The sequence below is a fragment of the Epinephelus moara genome, chromosome 9 (assembly GCF_006386435.1).
Source record: "Epinephelus moara isolate mb chromosome 9, YSFRI_EMoa_1.0, whole genome shotgun sequence".
Taxonomy (NCBI): domain Eukaryota; kingdom Metazoa; phylum Chordata; class Actinopteri; order Perciformes; family Serranidae; genus Epinephelus; species Epinephelus moara.
The window spans coordinates 19,368,644-19,386,359 of NC_065514.1; the positions used below are offsets into that span (position 1 = coordinate 19,368,644).

General features: G+C 42.3%; 2 protein-coding genes across 2 annotated transcripts; one reads left to right on the forward strand and one right to left on the reverse strand.

The window, feature by feature from the left end:
- Positions 1–15: 15 nt before the first annotated feature.
- Positions 16–12,262, forward strand: slc20a1b (solute carrier family 20 member 1b). Its single transcript, XM_050053935.1, has 11 exons — positions 16–330; positions 1,482–2,211; positions 2,618–2,758; positions 3,299–3,384; positions 3,699–3,795; positions 7,234–7,353; positions 8,737–9,018; positions 9,143–9,770; positions 9,962–10,147; positions 10,303–10,387; positions 10,615–12,262. Exons 2-11 carry the CDS (start codon positions 1,854–1,856, stop codon positions 10,768–10,770), a joined length of 2,139 nt encoding a protein of 712 aa, XP_049909892.1. The 5' UTR covers positions 16–330; positions 1,482–1,853; the 3' UTR covers positions 10,771–12,262.
- Positions 11,032–17,619, reverse strand: LOC126396099 (U3 small nucleolar RNA-associated protein 25 homolog). The gene is made up of 13 exons (XM_050053937.1): positions 17,021–17,619; positions 16,766–16,819; positions 16,398–16,424; positions 16,062–16,112; positions 14,727–14,762; positions 14,616–14,636; positions 14,503–14,538; positions 14,364–14,402; positions 14,190–14,228; positions 14,061–14,075; positions 13,741–13,779; positions 13,617–13,652; positions 11,032–12,564 (listed from the first exon to the last, which is right to left on the reverse strand). Exons 1-13 carry the CDS (start codon positions 17,073–17,075, stop codon positions 12,551–12,553), a joined length of 462 nt encoding a protein of 153 aa, XP_049909894.1. The 5' UTR covers positions 17,076–17,619; the 3' UTR covers positions 11,032–12,550.
- Positions 17,620–17,716: the final 97 nt, after the last annotated feature.

The window sequence follows — 17,716 nt, forward strand, 5'->3', positions numbered from 1 at the left end:
CCAATAAAAGAAGAACCCTGTGTTCCTGTCCAGCACCGGCACGAGCAGGTTCCACATGCGGCTGCGAGGCTCTCATTCAAACTGAGACGTTTCCGGATTTTGAGTTATTTCCACATTGACTCAGATATTCGCAAATAGCTTTTGACCTAACTGTTAGTCACTTTATTTTTTTTACGTAAGGCAGCTTTTTTGACGGGGATCGATTTTCATATTAGTTCGATTTTTTTTTTCATTATCCCGCGCGCGCTATCGTAACTGTCCGTGCGCGCGCTAATTAGCTTACCGGCTAGCAAGCACAATTCTTAACGGGACTGACAACTTCAACGTGTGGTAAGTTTTATTATTTTCTCTTTCTGACAGAATAAGGATCTGCTTGTTTGTGGTTTATTCGCTGAACGCCGTAACTAAAATTTATGTAATCACCGTTAAATGTTAACGGGAAGCTGATGCTAACGTTAGCCGGAAAAATAAACCATTGTGCTACGTATTCACCTCTAATGATAGATGTGATCTGTTTGTTAGCTAACTGTTACAATAGAAAGCGAAGAAGACGATCTAGCTAACGTTATTTTATGTTATACATATTATTTGACGTAGGAGAGTTTATGGTTAATTGTGAGTAAACGTCACGGTTAACATCTACGTCAGATATGCGTAACGTTTGGCTCGAATGATAAAATGGACGCAGTGTAACCCGTGATTGCGTTAATGTAAATCTTGTATTGACCATCTGTCCAATACACTTGATAATTCATTAAAATGACACGATACACACTACCTTGACTGCCCACCCAGTCAGTCAGAGGAGACTTGTGTTCCCTAAATTATGTCACATCCGGTTACAGCCTCTCTTACAAGAACACGTCAAACATTATGGAAACTGTAGATAATAAGCACAGCAGTCATTATAACGGACATATCTACGAAATAAATTAAAGACTTAACGTCGAGTCCAGACAGGTCGAGCTGTTTCTGGTCTTTCGCGTGACTGTGTGAACAGATAGCTCTTGTGCTCAGGGCTGTGTTCTGTGAATGGATGACGACACGTGCGCACGTAGAAAAGATTATAATGTCTCCCAAAGATAAGGCACTTTATCTGCAAACGATTTCACGGTCGGCAGTGCTAAACAAAAACAGCAATAAACCGTTATGTAGGCGAAGTGTCTGAGTGAAATTAGAGCACGCTGGTGTAGTGTAAGCTCCGGTTGCTTCCTGCGACATTTACCAAAAATGGCTTCCCATTGGGCTTTCAGGAAAGGCAGCTCCTGAAGACCCTCCTTCCGGTCCATGCGTGTACCACTACTTATCTAATTCAGTTTTCAAAGAAGCCGATTTTCATAGTGTGAAACCCTGCCTTATCTCAAAGCATTTCCTCAGCGTTATCAGTGCCTTTTCTGTATGTTTATATGACCCTCCACGTGAAGGTGAAATGAGGAGTATATGTTATTAAAGGTCGTCCTTTCTGTCTTTTGTCTTTCCAGGATGTACCCCTGCTCATCTGCAGTGACATTTGCACAATGGCAGTCTTTTCAATCAGTTTAATATCTCAGCTCCAAAGCAACAGCAACATATCTAGTATAATTACAGGATAGCAATAAGCCCACACCATACCTCTGTTTACCTTAATTGTTTTCTGGTCAGTACCAGCTAAACGCATTACAAGTTTGCACTGCTAAATCTAAAAGAAATCCTGTTTAAAACAGGCGGGCCTAAAGAAGTTAATTATTTATTTTTACCATTTACCTCTTTGTTTTACTGGCTGCTGTTTAATAAGTAGCGTTGTATAAGTAGCTATTTTGACAAGCATTCATTCCCTTTAAGATTGTGAAGCAATTCCTCTTTAGTCTACAATCATGGTTTCAACAACTGCAACTGCAATAATACTGGCCAGCACAGTGGGGCTGGTGACCCAGACTGTCCCGGGTCCTCTGACAGAGTACATGTGGCTGCTGATTGTTGGCTTCATCATCGCCTTCATCTTAGCCTTTTCTGTGGGTGCCAATGATGTCGCCAACTCATTTGGCACGGCCGTGGGCTCTGGGGTGGTCACCTTGCGACAGGCATGCATTCTGGCAACAATCTTTGAGACGCTGGGCTCTGTGCTCCTCGGGGCCAATGTGAGCGAAACCATCCGCAAAGGTATCATCGACCCGGGGATGTACAATGGCTCTGCACACGTGTTGATGGCTGGATCCATCAGTGCCATGTTTGGTGAGTATCTGCAGCTTATCTTGTGTGTAATTAAACCTGCGGTCATTGAACCCTGTGAATAGAGTTCTGTGGCATGTAGGACCTGGCGCAGTTTGGTTCTTACAACCAGAAAATGTAAACAGCAAACCAACACTTGGCTCTTTTTTTTTTTTTTTAATCCAACTCAGAAAAAAAGAGACCTTATCTGAAACTGTTATGAATTTTTTTTTTTTGAAAAATGTACACTTATGCCAGTTTCTACTGTCTTTTGCCACAGTAAGGGAAACCCTTAGACTGCTGGGAGCCCTCTTATGTATTCATGTGTGCCCTTTTTTTGTTGAGTTTAAAAGTTGTCTGAAAAGGTATGTGGAAAAGCTCAGACGAGGTCAACATGTTGGACTAACATGACCAATTAATTTCTCATTAGGTTCTGCTGTGTGGCAGCTGGCAGCCTCCTTCCTTAAGCTCCCCATCTCTGGAACACACTGCATTGTTGGTGCTACTATCGGATTCTCGCTGGTTGCCAGAGGCCAGGAGGGAGTCAGGTGGTTTAAACTTGTCAGTATCGGTAAGTCAGACACTCTAATCAGATGACCTAGAACTGTCCCATAGTTATCATAAAAGATCAGCCAGTATTGCGTCTGTGTTGACTACTGGCAATATTCAGGTCAACACTCTAATTTTAGAAATATATGAATTTGATTTGTAAATCAGTAGTCAAACCAGTAGTCGCTGATGTTTTGAAATATTGAATACGGCTGTCCAGGCGGAGAGGACAGGACATTTGATAAGCTTTTACTGCGTGTCAGAAGATGAGGACATTTTACTCACAGCTTCACAGGAAAGTAAAGTTGTTTCTCACGGTTGTTGCATTAGATGGTGGATTTCAGTTGCATGTTCTTCTGAGGAAAGCCCAAACTTGAAATAAGACTGAAGCTGAGATGAGATTTCCTGTTTAGACCTAACGTGAGGATTGTTTCCCAACAGAAAATATATTTCCTTGGAAAAAAATAATCAAGGAAGCGTAAAAGGATGTGCTCTTTTTTGACAGAATTGTGAGATATTACATAACCACTAATTGCGATGCTCATATTTCTTTACTTTGCAGTGGCGTCCTGGTTCCTGAGTCCCCTTTTGTCTGGAATAATGTCAGGCATTGTTTTCTACTTTGTGCGCATGTTCATCTTACAGAAGGTAAGCTGGCTGTTATCAAATTGTAGATAAGTCTGTGTTGTTGTGAGTGAGACAAGAACCTTCCGGAGTGATTGTAGGTCAGTTTCAACACTGTGCTAGCGGCTGCCCAAATGAAATAGAGGAAATGTTTGTTACATGCTGAGAATCAGGCTACTGTTCTGAGGAGTAGTTCCCTATCAGCATCATCCAGAGAGATTCAAATTACTACCATGCCCTTGTTATGCTATCAACTGTAACCTGACAGTAAAATGGGGCAGCTTTGTTCATACAGTGGATTCGTCTGTCTGACTTGGTGCTTTGCTTTGTCCCTGTAGAAAGACCCTGTACCTAATGGACTGAAGGCCCTGCCTGTCTTCTACGCCGTGACTATGGGGATCAACCTGTTCTCCATCATGTACACTGGAGCTCCAAGTGAGTATCATTGTTTCAGTCATTTTTGCTCTGCATGCCTGCCCGCACAGCCACAGCTTAAAATAAACTGCTCCCTCAGACAGCCGGATGCCCACATGTATTCCAGACTGGACCAGACTGTTTACCGTTTTTACAGAAGCTGTGTTTATTTTAACATGTTTTTCGGGGCTCTCTTGCTTGTGGTTCTATGTGGGTCATGGCTGGAATGAAGTTTTAGAGCGGAGCACAACAGGGAGATGGAAATAAGATTTCACTTTACTCTTGACGTCACTGTCTGCCCTTCAGACATGAAGGAGGAAAAGAGAAGTAAAGAGGGTGTTTGAATATGGTCCTAGTTGTCTGTTGCAAGTAGTTGTACTGCTGCTCATAATTTGTACAGCATTGCTTTGAATACTTGTTGGCACCTCCCAGAATCTCTCCATTAAACGAGCAACTTTTGCTCCTTTGTTTTCTTCTCTCTACAGGGCCTAACAGTTCAAGATGTTAGCTGGCCTGGGCCATTAAATGGCTGCTACAGGCCAGAGTTTGACCAGATATGGTGCGCTGATGTGTGCATGCACATCAGCAGCACACTCAAAAGGAAGAGATCACTTGCTGTTCCAGCATAGCCCATAGCCCTGCTTAGTCAGGCACATTCTGTACAGTTGTGTGGAGTCCCTCACACCTCGACACACTGTACATGAGGACCCGTACTTGGGTACCTCACATAAAAAAAGGTGCGAGATTGCATTTTAGACACCTATTAACAAACCCACTGCATCTTAGATTGTCACCACTCACACACACATTGTTAAAGCCTCTGAGGAGCCAGCTTAACACCAATTCCTGTATAATAATAATAATAATAATAATAATAATAAGACAAAGCATGAATCACAGCTTATTCAGTATCCATTTGTTTTTATCTTCAAAGTCAGACATCCCATGTGTATTTCAAGCCCAGTTATGGATAGTGCGGCACACGACAACAGGTCATTATTGCTGATTTATGCACCAAAATGCAGCCCTGGTATCTGCACCCAACTGAGTACAGTATGTTTGGTTCCCTGATCTAGAGCTTATCATGGTGGTGCGATTGGACACCAGGCATCCCACAGCAAATTCCTACACTCAATATATACACCAGTGCCAGAGACCTCAAGTCAGCTTGCGCATGCAATCTGGGCCAAAGAATTTAAGGGTCAGCTGTCGATCCTTTACAGATGAGGCTCCGTGTGACTTGGGCTCTTGACACCTTATAAATCATCATAGTAAAATGATAATCTACCACATTAACAGAAATATAATAATTACCCCTTTTAAAATGTGTCATAAATCATGGATATGGGGACGTATGACTTTCTAAGTCAATTTAAAATTACTAAAAGCTCATCAAGGCATCTCAAAGACACTAGAAGCTATTAGCTTCATTAGAATTTGCCCTGAATTCTGTCCATGTTGCTGCTTCAGAGTAAAGCCTGTGTCATATGCAGGTCTAAACAGTACTAGTCTATGTTTCAAAGTGCTGAGTATCAGTGACGGGACATTTTGACCCCCCCACACCAGCCACAATTGATGAACTTCAATGCGTTTAGCTGGATACGAATTTTCTGCCTGGGTAACCCTCTGAAAAACAAACACCCAGCAGCGTTGGTTGCTCTGGGGACACCAAACAATCAGCAACATAAAACTGATGCACCTCAGTATACATGTCTTGTTTTACCTGAGCCACAGGACTGAAAGAGAAGCTGCTATTGTCATGGCTTATTGTGAGCGGTAAACATTGGGCTACCAGATCTCTTTAGTACTGAGATTTGATGCGCCTGTCACCTAATCCTAATACTCTTGCCAAGAGCTCCACCGGGGCTTTAGACATGAGTGAAGACACATAACCAAAGGTTCACTGCCAAGTGAGTCATAAACTGCCACTTCACCTCATTGTAATTTAGGTTGGTGGCGAGATGCACACATGGTAGTGGAAAAAAACAACAAACTATGTTATTGTGTAATGTGGGTCATGGGATGCAGAGGTTCAAGGGAGGGGTCTGGAACGCAGCCGTGGTTAGAGTCAATTTCCTGTGCAGTCCCATTCATCCCACTGCGTGGCTGTGGTATAAACCCGCCCCTGTGTGTGGGAGTGTTTATCAGACTGCCAGACCTAGGCAAGCTTTTAAATCCTTTCTTTTGTTTCCTAAGAAGTTGCCAACAAAAAAGTCACAGTGACAGAGTATCATGTGAATTGTGTCAGGCATTGTCAGGGTTGTTTTTTGTTCTTTTTTTTTTTTTTTAGTTGAATTCCCCATAGTGTCACAGCATAGTGATGTGTAGCTGAATCACACCTGTTAATGGATGTCCCGCTACATGGGAGCCTGTACACCCCAGTGAAAGACAGGAGGCACAGCTGTTACAGGGCCTCCTTCCGTTTTTCCTCTTATGCCTCTCCAGTCCTGAAGGGAGTGAGCTTCCATTGCGTAACTAAATAAACATCAGTTAGGTGCTCTGCAGTCTCATGCTGCAGCGTGACTCAGTGTCCAGAGAGTGCACTGTGGACTCAAATGAACACGGCGACCGAGACACTTACCGTTTAGCCTTGGCCCTGGTTTTCTTTTGTTTATCTTAAACTGAAGTCTCGAGCTAGTGGAAGTGTTTGGTTTTTTTTGTTTGGTTTTTTTTTAATTATGCATGGCCAAGGTCACCTCACCAGAGGTGGTATTGTTGGGATTTTCAGCAGCTTTTGTTTTTGTTCTCTCCTAACCACACTGCTGACTTGCATTCACTCTGTATGACAAAGATGACTGCTTCCCCGGGGAAATTTAAATAGTTGCTTTCAGCCAGCATGTGCTGCATTATATCTACCTCTGCTGCACCAGCTTTGCTGCAGTCTTGGCAGGAGGGTGTCCTTATTGCTACAGCAAAAGGCTCCAGTGGACGACTCCCCCTTTCTTTTCCCCTATTCTCCCAAAGTAACGTCGCCTTTTAAGGAGCTCATTGTTCATGTGCAGTGTTGGCAGGGCCTTTTGGGGTCATGGCGACATTTTTGCACTTTCACCTTGAGGTGTTGCATAACTGTCACATCGAGGGGTACACACGCTTTCCATATTTAACTAGGATGTGGCACAATGAGGCAATGCAGTCCTGCTTGTAACGATGAGAGCCAAAAGATGACGCATGTTCAGATGTCATTGCGGTTCATTCTCATTCATTTGTGGCATTAATGTTTTAAATGGAAATGTAAGTTTATACTAACTTGCCCTCATGCTGACTTACTAAATACTATCTTGACTTTATATGTTACCAATATTTTTAAAAAGCTGCTCATTTGAAAGTTTGCTGTTATAGTCAACTTTATGTGTTGTCCAGTAAGAATGGGGGCACCTGCTGCCTTGTTTTTAAAACTGCCTTTCACTGTTCTCCTCTATGTGTATCTGATTCTGTCCGTGGCACCTGGCGGTTCTTCAGTGCTGGGATTTAACAAGATCCCATGGTGGGGCAGCCTGCTCATCTCGTTTGGTTTCTCTGTGCTGACTGCCATTGTGGTCTGGTTTATTGTCTGCCCTCGCCTCAAGAAGAAGATTGAACGTAAGTCACATTTATGTTTTTAATTTTTGGCAAAGTGATGACTCAGTTTAAAAAAAAAAAAAAAAAAAAAAAATCCCTGTCACCTGTTTCTGCTGACCGCTGCTATAACGGTTTTCCTCACCTAAGCCACTGGACAAGTGAGGGATTAAGCATTGCACTTGTAACCTCAACCTATTCACACTGAGGACTCAAATTAATCCAGAAAATGGAGCTCAGGGATTTTTTTTTTTTTTGTCACAATGGGGTCACTCTAATGAAAATCATCTGAAAATGTTGTCACCAGTTTTTGTCCTATAATCCTGGATTAAAGTAAAAACCCAAGAGCCATCAGCATTTACACACCAATAGTGTTGTGTTGTTGTTGAGGGGGACACCATTCATTTAACCTTCACAAGTGTTTTCTGTAGTTCCCTGCCTGTTGTTCAACAATACAGTGCTTCTGTGTTCAGTGGTAACAGGGTAAATCTTGCTGTCTTTGCTACTGCATCAACAATCTATTGTTAATTATAGCTGTATTTGACGCTTCCTAGGGCAGAAGTCAACAAATGTTGTTTTACAACACGTATAAATCCAAAACGTGCTTCTTTTTTTTTTTTTTTTTTTTTTTTTTTTCTTAAAAAGGTCTTTTTTGGTTTTCTCCATTTGTAGCATTATTGCGAAACCCATTTACTATCAGAGACAGATCTTTAAATATATTTAGAGTGACACTGGCCATGTCACGTGTTTGTTCTCGTCTCACAGAAACGACAGGTTCATCTGACCAAGCATGACCTGTCTAGATCAGCCTCCATTCAGTAGACTAGCAGCCTAATTGGGTCATAGTGATCAACTAATTGGTCTTTACCTCCTTGGCTAAAATAAGCCTTGGTTGACTTAAGGTTTTGACATGGCATTTGCAGTCCATGTGTGGGTTGAAGGCTGAGGGTGATGTACTGCCTTCATGTCCGGCCTTGACCGGTTTGGATGACGCAATGTGGCCAAGTGGTCAGAATACTCCCAGGATTATCTCATAAAAAATGTAGTCATTGAGTGTCTGATTCACTTTAAACCACAGGCAAATGTTATGTGAGCCACAGGCTGTGTTGAGTCTTACCGTCTTTCATAAGTTAAGCTGCTAGCGGTAGAGTAAATATGTTCCTTGTAAGGTCATAATCCATTTATCTGTTCCTTTGAACACGGGGGCTCGCTTTGAACACAGGTAACGTTGCATTAATAGGACAAAGGTTTTTGGGTTTTTTTTAACTCTCTGGTTATGCAATACTTGCGACTCCCTACAGATCAGGGTTGAGAGAAAACGTGCTGTGCTAGTATTTCTCTGCTGTACAGTGTATATGTTTGGACATAACCCAAGCAATATCTCACTCCCAACTCCTCCCCTACTAGGAGATATCAAGTCTTCTAGCCCCTCTGAGAGCCCCCTGATGGAGAAGAGGGAGCTGAGAGAGGCTCACTGTCCAATCCTGAAACAGACTGCCAAGGAGACATCTACGCCTACCACCCCAGCTGTCAATCAGAGCCCCTCTGCTCAGCCCCAGGCTGCCCCTGAGGAGCGCAGGGTGGCGTTTGACATTGGAGATTCTGACGAGGTTGACAATAATAAGGAACGCAAGGTGGCATTTGACATCGGAGATTCTGATGACACGGACTACAGCAATGCAAATGGTGGTAAGCATGCCAAGAAACATTACTGTAATATATAATATGGTGATACAAGTCCTCTGCTACACAAACCATGAAATGACACGCATGTTTGCAAGTTTTAAGCAATATTTTTTTTACTTTTCTGCAGCCCCTAAACAGGTTCAGTCAAACAGCCAGGCCAACAACCAGCAAGTCAGCAATGGCTCTACAAATTCGGCCAACCAGGTTCAGTTCAACAATCACGTTCAGTTCAACAACAGACCAGCGCAGATCCCAAGTAACGGTTACAGTCAGTACCACACAGTCCACAAGGACTCTGGCCTCTACAAGGACCTACTGCACAAACTCCACCTGGCCAAGGTAGGCGACTGCATGGGCGAGGGGGGCGACCGACCTATCCGACGCAACAACAGCTACACCTCCTACACCATGGCCATCATCGGCATGCACCAAGACTTCAAGCATAAGGAAGGAGAGCACCGCGCCAACGAGGATGGCGACAAGGGCACGGGGACAGGGGGTCAGGAGAGGAAGCGCGTGCGTATGGACAGTTACACCAGCTACTGCAACGCTGTGGCGGAGCACACAACTCCAGAAGGTCTGGGAGAGGGGGATGTGACGCTAGAAATGGGGAAGGAGGATGCAGGTAGCAGCCAAAGCTCTCTGGACGACGATGGGCTTGAGGCAGACAAGCCAGAGGTGTCGACCCTGTTCCAGTTCCTCCAAATTCTCACCGCCTGCTTCGGATCCTTTGCCCATGGAGGGAACGACGTTAGGTATGCAGATTCCTTGTGATGGTCATGTTGTTATCAGTCATCACGCCAATGTCAAGTTAGTGTCGGTCATCAAAGTGATAGATGAGATTTTGGTCCCTGGCATGTTATAGGTGACTTTTACTTATCATGGTTCAACTCAAAGTCAGAATCCTTTACCTTTTGTTGAAATAACTTCATTCTTTCCTCTGCAGTAACGCCATCGGACCACTGGTAGCTCTCTGGATGGTTTATACAAGCAGCAGTGTGATCTCAGAGGAACCCATTCCCATTTGGCTGCTGCTGTACGGTGGTGTGGGCATCTGTGCCGGTCTCTGGGTGTGGGGTCGCAGAGTGATCCAGACTATGGGCAAGGATCTCACCCCCATCACTCCCTCAAGGTATAGACTGCACAGACAGTGCAGAACCTGTTTCTCCTGTTTTCCACCAAACCACATCCTCCTCAGACATTACCAGTCTTTTGAATTTAGCAGGCATGCTCAGACAAGTCCAATGGAGAGACTTGAGTGTTGTTTTTTTTTTTATTCCCCCGCAGTGGTTTCAGCATCGAACTGGCCTCAGCCGTGACTGTCGTGGTAGCCTCTAACATTGGCCTGCCTGTCTCCACCACCCACTGCAAGGTAAGCTGGTCAAACACTGTGGTCTAGGTGCTAGACTGAGACACGGGGGAAGAGACTATTTAGTGTGAGGGAGGCTACAGTAAACAGGAACCCAGTCTGGGAGATGGTCCAAACGTGGAGCAACTTTCTCCTCTGAAATTTTACACTTTAGCTTTGCAGACAGATAATTAGAAGTCATAAATTCAAGGAAGATGATGGGATTCATCTGACAACCGCTGTGTTTCTAGGTGGGCTCTGTGGTTGCAGTCGGATGGCTGCGCTCAAGAAAGGCAGTAGACTGGCGTCTCTTCAGAAACATCTTCATGGCGTGGTTCGTGACTGTGCCCATCTCCGGTCTGATCAGTGCCGCCATCATGGCCATCTTCATCTACGGCATCCTTTGAGCGTTCAGCTGGACCCCCTAGCCGGGGGAGGAGAAAGAAACCGCTCCAGTGCGTACCAGGAGAGAAGAGGCAAAGTTGGAAGGCCAAAATATATCGCTTACCTCAAGCCGACAACTTTGGAAGAAAAAGGAAAAAAAATAGAAATGTTTGAAAGGACTTGTGATATGGGCCTGTGGTTCTTGGCTGCATCATTTTTGACCTAGAATTTGCTGTTTGTTCCATTTGGGCCACATAACTTCCAGTGGGAAGCTTGCATTTCTTTGTTCTGACTTGCTTTTTCATATCTCATCATTCTGTAACGAGTTAATCGAAAAGCATCAACTGATTTTTTTCTAATACTCATTCTTCCATATTTTTTTTTTTTTACTTTGCAATTATGTATATACAACCATGTTCTGTTTTTAATTTTTTAGAAAGAAATGAACAATCGAAATGCAGTATAAGCCTTTTGCAAATGTAACTCCAGTATAACACGTGCTGAACATAACGTAGATGCAAAAGCAGTATTTTTAGGTGGAAAAACAAGTTTATTTGTGTGTATGTGCATATTTTTCCCCCAAGCAAATGTTATATCAATGAATTGATGTTTTGCATCTGGCTTTCTTGTTACCCCTAAAGTGTGAGATATTTCCTCCTCTTGTTAAAGAGCAAAATTGACTGACTATAAAATCAGAGAGGTTGGCGACCGTGTTTTCTACCATACTTGGGCAATCACATTCACTTCACTACAGTGTTTGTCTTTGACACACAACTATCTGAATAATGTACTATGGTAGAAGCACTAATCTTACACACTGGATGACCCCTTGCAGAATGATACGTAAAATACTGTATCAATAGCGTTGAAAGTCAGCACACCTCTGGCAGGGAAATGATGAGGTTCTTCCATCAGAATCTCCTGAGGCTCTACATTCAGCGCAGAAATAACTGCCTGAACTTATTAGTTACTTGAATTTGAGAAATGTAACGGCAGAATGTCAACGAGCACAAACTCATGCTCCAAACATGACCTTAAGTCTCCTGTTAAAACTTGATTGCATCATCTGTGATGGTTAAATGCTTTAGGCCTCCTTCAGTTCACCTTGTATCGGCTACTTCCCAGTATGTTTTTCATGTGGAACTTGCACCTGCCTAGACATTTGGGTTACTCTAGCTTTCCTCTTTCTGTATCTGTCTGTGAAGGTCGTAAAAGAGGACGAACGGGAACCCAAAACTGGAAGTTAATCTTAACCGGGTGGTTTGGTGTTGAGCTGATCTGGTCTCTCTTTGTGAGTAAGGGCGGACATACGTTGCATGCCACCAGCGTGTGGTCATTTGGCTGCAGTACTTTAATGCATATCAGATCTATAGATGCTGTAGTTGCCTTAATTGTTTTGATTTTCCCTTAGGTACCAAAGAAAAGTTTTGTTTTGTTTTTTTAATGCACATCAACATACTCTAGTCCACATTTGTGGATGACAAAAAAAACAAATAAAAATGGGAAAATACTTGGGTTGAGCTTGTTTTTGTTGCTGCATTATACGATAAAGCTTCTGTTCATAATCACAAATGTCAAAGTGTAGCAACCATATAACCTTAAATTCTTGATCCCTTAAGTCCCTAAAAAGCATTTCTGAAATTCTGTACAGACCTATTTTGTCACAGCACATGACATGAGACAAAAGAGCACAGAGAGGTTGTAGATAGGTGGAATAATTCCCTTTTTATTGGCAGTAAGCTCGGCGCAGCTCAGGCACCGGGTGATGGGTGAGCGTTGGGATCCACGTGCCACCGCGCTTTCTCACTCCAGTACATCTGTGACGCAGGGACAGAAGAGAGGATTCCTTTACGCTAGCTTTACATTGCAAACACACTGCAATTCAGTAGTTTTCCAGGGCTCTCAGAGCAATTATATGAATCACATCCAGGTCTTTCTCATGACTCACTCCTCCTGTGCAGGTTTCTATGAATGATGACTGCAGCAGTGTGCAGTTTTGCTGCTGTAAAGCACAATGTAAGGCCTATTCTACCCCCGAAAGATTAGGACATACTGCTACAGGTTGATTTTCTCTGTTTGAAACCAGTGCACCAAGATTTGTCCTCTCTGAAATTGGATTTTCTAATTACAGAGCATCCAAAAGATGACCTTCACTGTATAAATAACCTTGGATCAGAAGAATTTTATCAATATTTAAGCAATCTTTTCGGCATCTTTTAGGGCAGGGACAGTGCATCCTTGGTCCTAAAATAACCAGAAGCAGATGATACAGTATAAATCAAGCACAATGAGCACCTGGGGACAGACGTCTCAGAGTGCCCTGGATTCTTGTCCTAGATTTACTCACATACAAGGAGGACTGTGTTCGAATAAACAATCCCTGCATCTTATTTTTGAGGTTAAGCAGCCAACTGGTCTGTAGTGACTTAAATATATCTTCAGACTGTTTTTATACATTAATCTGGAGGAAAAAAACCTGTTCTTAAGTTGTCTTTTTTTACAAGCTGTCTGGTTGTAAATTTGTAATTGCCCTGGAGGCATTTTATTGTTTACTTGAACCCAACCTATAAAGTTTTGTGTTTTTTTTTCAAACTCAATTTAAATCCAGCTGAGACCAGCCCTGACTGGCTCTGTTTTCCACATTCTCCTCATTGCATAACCTTCAATTTAACTTTCACTGCTGTGCTGCTCAAAACAGTACACCACATCTTGTCTCAGCAGGTACAAGTCCGCCTTAAGAAAAAAAAGTCAACCGCTGTCTTCTGAGCTCAAATCTACAGCTATCTGGGTTATACTGGTAAACAGATACAGTCAGCCTCACACTGTTCGTGGTTGCTGGTGTGTGTGCGTGGCATTTAGACATTTTCACCTTGGTCCTTCTTGGTTGAATCCTGAGTCACTTCATCTGGAGGAGACATGGGAAAATATAGCATGTAGTTACAGTGTGGGATTCATTGGAATAGTGAGTCAGTGTCCATATTTCTTGATCTTACCCAAATTGCTCACAGCCACTGGCACTGCCTCGTGGTGCTCTGAGTAGGAAGACATTAAAATGTACTTTGAGTTTAAACAATAGGCACAATAAAAGGCTTTTAAATACAATTTTTTGCCAATCTGTTGTGTATTTTGTATTGATTTTTATCTCCAAATGTACTTTAAAAAGTAGGTTAACAACTGAAAATGTACAATATTTGAAATTCATGGGTATGTGGAGAAAAAAAAGACAAAAATATCAGTCGCAGTTTGTCATGTTGTGTTTGTTTTACTAATTACTGGTGCTTTTAGTGCTTTAGTGCAGGTTTACATCACTTACCCCTCCTCTGTCTCCCTGTCAAACATTTAAAAAAGACAAAAATATCATTAATAGAACAACAGAAACTGAAATCACAGCTTTAATGTGCTGAAATATGCTGTTAACCAAAACCTTATGTCACCAACTCACCTTCTGCCTCCTCAGAGGACTCAGACTGGGACTCTGTGGCTAACAGGGGAGACAAATCAGTCACAAGGTTGTGACATTTTACATGTAGGTGCACTTTGAGCTCCTGCAGATATTTTTCTGAACTGTCCTTCATCACCACCTACAGGCAGATACTTGAACAGTAAAACCTCTCACCTTCCTGAGCCGCTACTTCAGTGTTCCCACCTCCTCCTGCTGAAGACGGATTTCACAGTTGACATGCCATGTCAGGTACACAATGATCACATGCTATCCTTTAAAACCAGCAGGATGTGTTTTTTTTTTTTATACACACCTGTGTTGTCGGTTCCGGCTTCAACATGCTCCTCCACTGTTTAAACACAAACAGGTGATGCTCAGCACATGATCAGTGTGTGTTCAGGTGTTTATCACAGAGGCATAACTTACCAGATCCGTCCTGAGTGGCCTCTGTGTGTGAAACAGTTGAAAGACTACATTACAAACTGCATCTGAATCAGCCGTTATTAATTTTGAATGAGGTCATGTAGTTCCTCTTACCGAGGTAGCGGGTTTCTTCATTCTGTTCCTCTGTAACTTGACAGGAAAGGGTGTAAAATTATTACTCAAACAGCTGGAACTTGTTATACAGACTGTATTTTAAGTTTTCTCAGTTGCTGTGGTGCATTTCTCAAATCATTTAACATTTGCAAAACAGGAAGAGCATTTCTCCTAACAGCACCACCTGCAAAAGCCCATAACTTGCTCAAAATGTTTAGTTTATCTCTCAACAGTTAATATTTATGTCACTGAACATGTCAGTGCCATTAGAATGACAAGCCCTTGTGTCAATGTTTATCAAAAAACATGTTCAAAATGCTTAGCCATGTTGCCAATATAACACTGTACTCTTAAGTTTTCAGAGATTGATTGCAAGAGATTGGACAGGATTCACATTTATGCCTTTACTGTTTGTACTATGATTTGTTGACAGACTGTCAGTGCGATAAAGAAAAAAGACTGCACAGCACAAAGGAAAAATTACAAAATTTAAATGTAAACAGGAAACACCCCCTGATGCAGAACTGTACATGCAGTGTTTCTACACCTCCTTACATTTCAGTCTGTCGGGCCACAAATTCTCACCCACATTACAACGGATATCTAGCCAGACAGATTATGACAACTGGTTCAGCCATTTCGCATGTAGTAACTTATGTAATGGACTGATGCCTATGCATGGATGATTACTGAATGGATCTAGAGGGCGCAGGTCCAGGGGCCCAAGGTGTCAAGGGGCCCCCTCGCCTTCACTTAAAATGTCAAATTAACATGTACTGACCAGGAAGAGACTCAAAATGATGAAAAAAAGACATAAAATTATCTCAAGGAGACACAAAATGACCACATAAAGAGAGACAAACCCACAAAAAGATGCATAACGACAACAAAGAGATGTAAAATCACCACAAAGTCAATGTGTCTTGCTCCTGTAAGAGAGGTGGTGGAGCCCTTTGTGTATCTGTGCCCAAGGGCCTATTGTCACATAATCAGCCCATGCCTAAATGTTTTGGGGGGTGAGACTATTCAACAGAAAACTAGTGTAATACAGTTTGATCAACAAGACATAAGCAATTGATAATGAAGGAAACAACATTTGCATGAATGTGCCAAAGCATTTGTACTCTGTTCAAAATAATAAGAACTTGGTTTCATGATGTGTACAAGTGACTAGTCACAGTGATGATGAGGAGGTGGAGCAAGTAGTGTTGAAAATTTCAGTTCTGATTTGAGAAATGTACCAAAGCGACTGAGACAAACTGTAACACAATGGATGACAGCCACATCTGCTCATCTTGGCTTGTGGTCACTTCCCTACACTTTGGTTATACTTACCATTCACCTGAGCGGCCTCTCTCTTCTGAGCGGCCTCAAACTCCATCTGATCTGAGGAGACAGAGGGTAGAAATGATGTCAAACAAGAGCCATAGAAGATGATGGGTAGTTTGTGTAACGATAAAAGTGACAAAATGTAGTGTTACAGGTAAAACATAAAATATGGTAGGTGTCTCTAACAAACCGGTAAGTTTTCCAGTGTCATTATAAAGCAAAATGAAAAGGTTCTTGCAGTCAGGTGAATTAACACCCCTAGACTTGAACATTAAATGTATAAAACATTTGAAACATCCCTTTCAAAATCTGCTGGTGCTCAATTGGACGGATGAACTGTACCTATTTTCTGCAGTTCAGTTAGCCCATCTGCATGACAGAAAGAAGAGACATTTGTATCGGTTTCAAAAGCATGCAAATTGCAAGCAAGGCACACATACCTCTCAATATTTAGAACATGGGCATTGGTTGCTGCCAATATAAACTTCAAAGTAGCTGAAGACTTTTATTTTGACAGAATTTAAGACATTTATACCATAAATTGATGCCTAAAAATTCACCAGAACGCAGGGAATTACATTTTTGATCAAAAACCCCTCGTTAAATATGTGTCCCCTCCAATGTTAAATGATACCTACACCCTTGAAAGTATCATAGCATAGTAATTATTATTGCTGTTTAACTAATTATTATTGACATTAGTTCCTCACCGTGCTTGGCGGCTGCTTCCTCTTTCTCCGCAGACTCAATAGATGCTGAGAGGGCTAGAAATCATCACAGGTACATCAGTCAGGCTCCGATCTAATACATAACTGAACATCTGATGTAGTAAATAAGCATGTTCTCTATAGAGGCACAGTCACACACATTATCAAGTCAATAGATAAAAACAAAATCAATCAAATGGAGATCACTGCATATTAAATTATAGTCAGATTCTAAAAATGAGTATTTATTGTTCTTACCGGAGTGGAACGCTGCCACGGCGAGGAAAACAAATACTGGCACTAGAAACCTCATCTTTGCTGCTGGTCTGGGTTGGTGGAAGATTTTGGGTTGTTGTCAGTTTCCAGCCTCTCTTATATCTTCAGTCGCATCACATGTTCTGCATGGACAGGCAGCTCTGGTACCATTGTCCCTCCCTACCTGAGAGGACAGCTGGGTGGCACATCAGCACACAGACGTATCCTTATTCAGGCTGTCAATGCCACCCATTGTTGGCTCTGCAGTCACATGGGCCTTTATTTGGGGTGCTACTGTGACTGTTTGATGAAAAGAAAAAACTGGGAGTCCTTGCATCAGAGCTGAAAACAATGTTCATTTCCTTTTGGGAATGGAAATGGTGATTTCACCACACATCCTTGGCCTATGAACGATGGATCACAATGTCACTGAGTGAGACAATTCCTCATTTAATCATGTGGCAAAGAGAGGACGCAAACAGCTGCAGCTATTATCTTTTTCTTTTTTTTTGAATTTCAGATGATGATGGTGTGACAGTGAAATGAATTTTACAAGAACTGTAAACAAGTTTAGTCAGATATTCTAATATGTGGACAAGAATAAAATGGTCATCAGTAACACACAAATGATTCCAAGTTGCTTTGTGGAAAGCAGATTGATGCCAGTGTCTTGAAAAGTGATTCAAACATAATTTAATT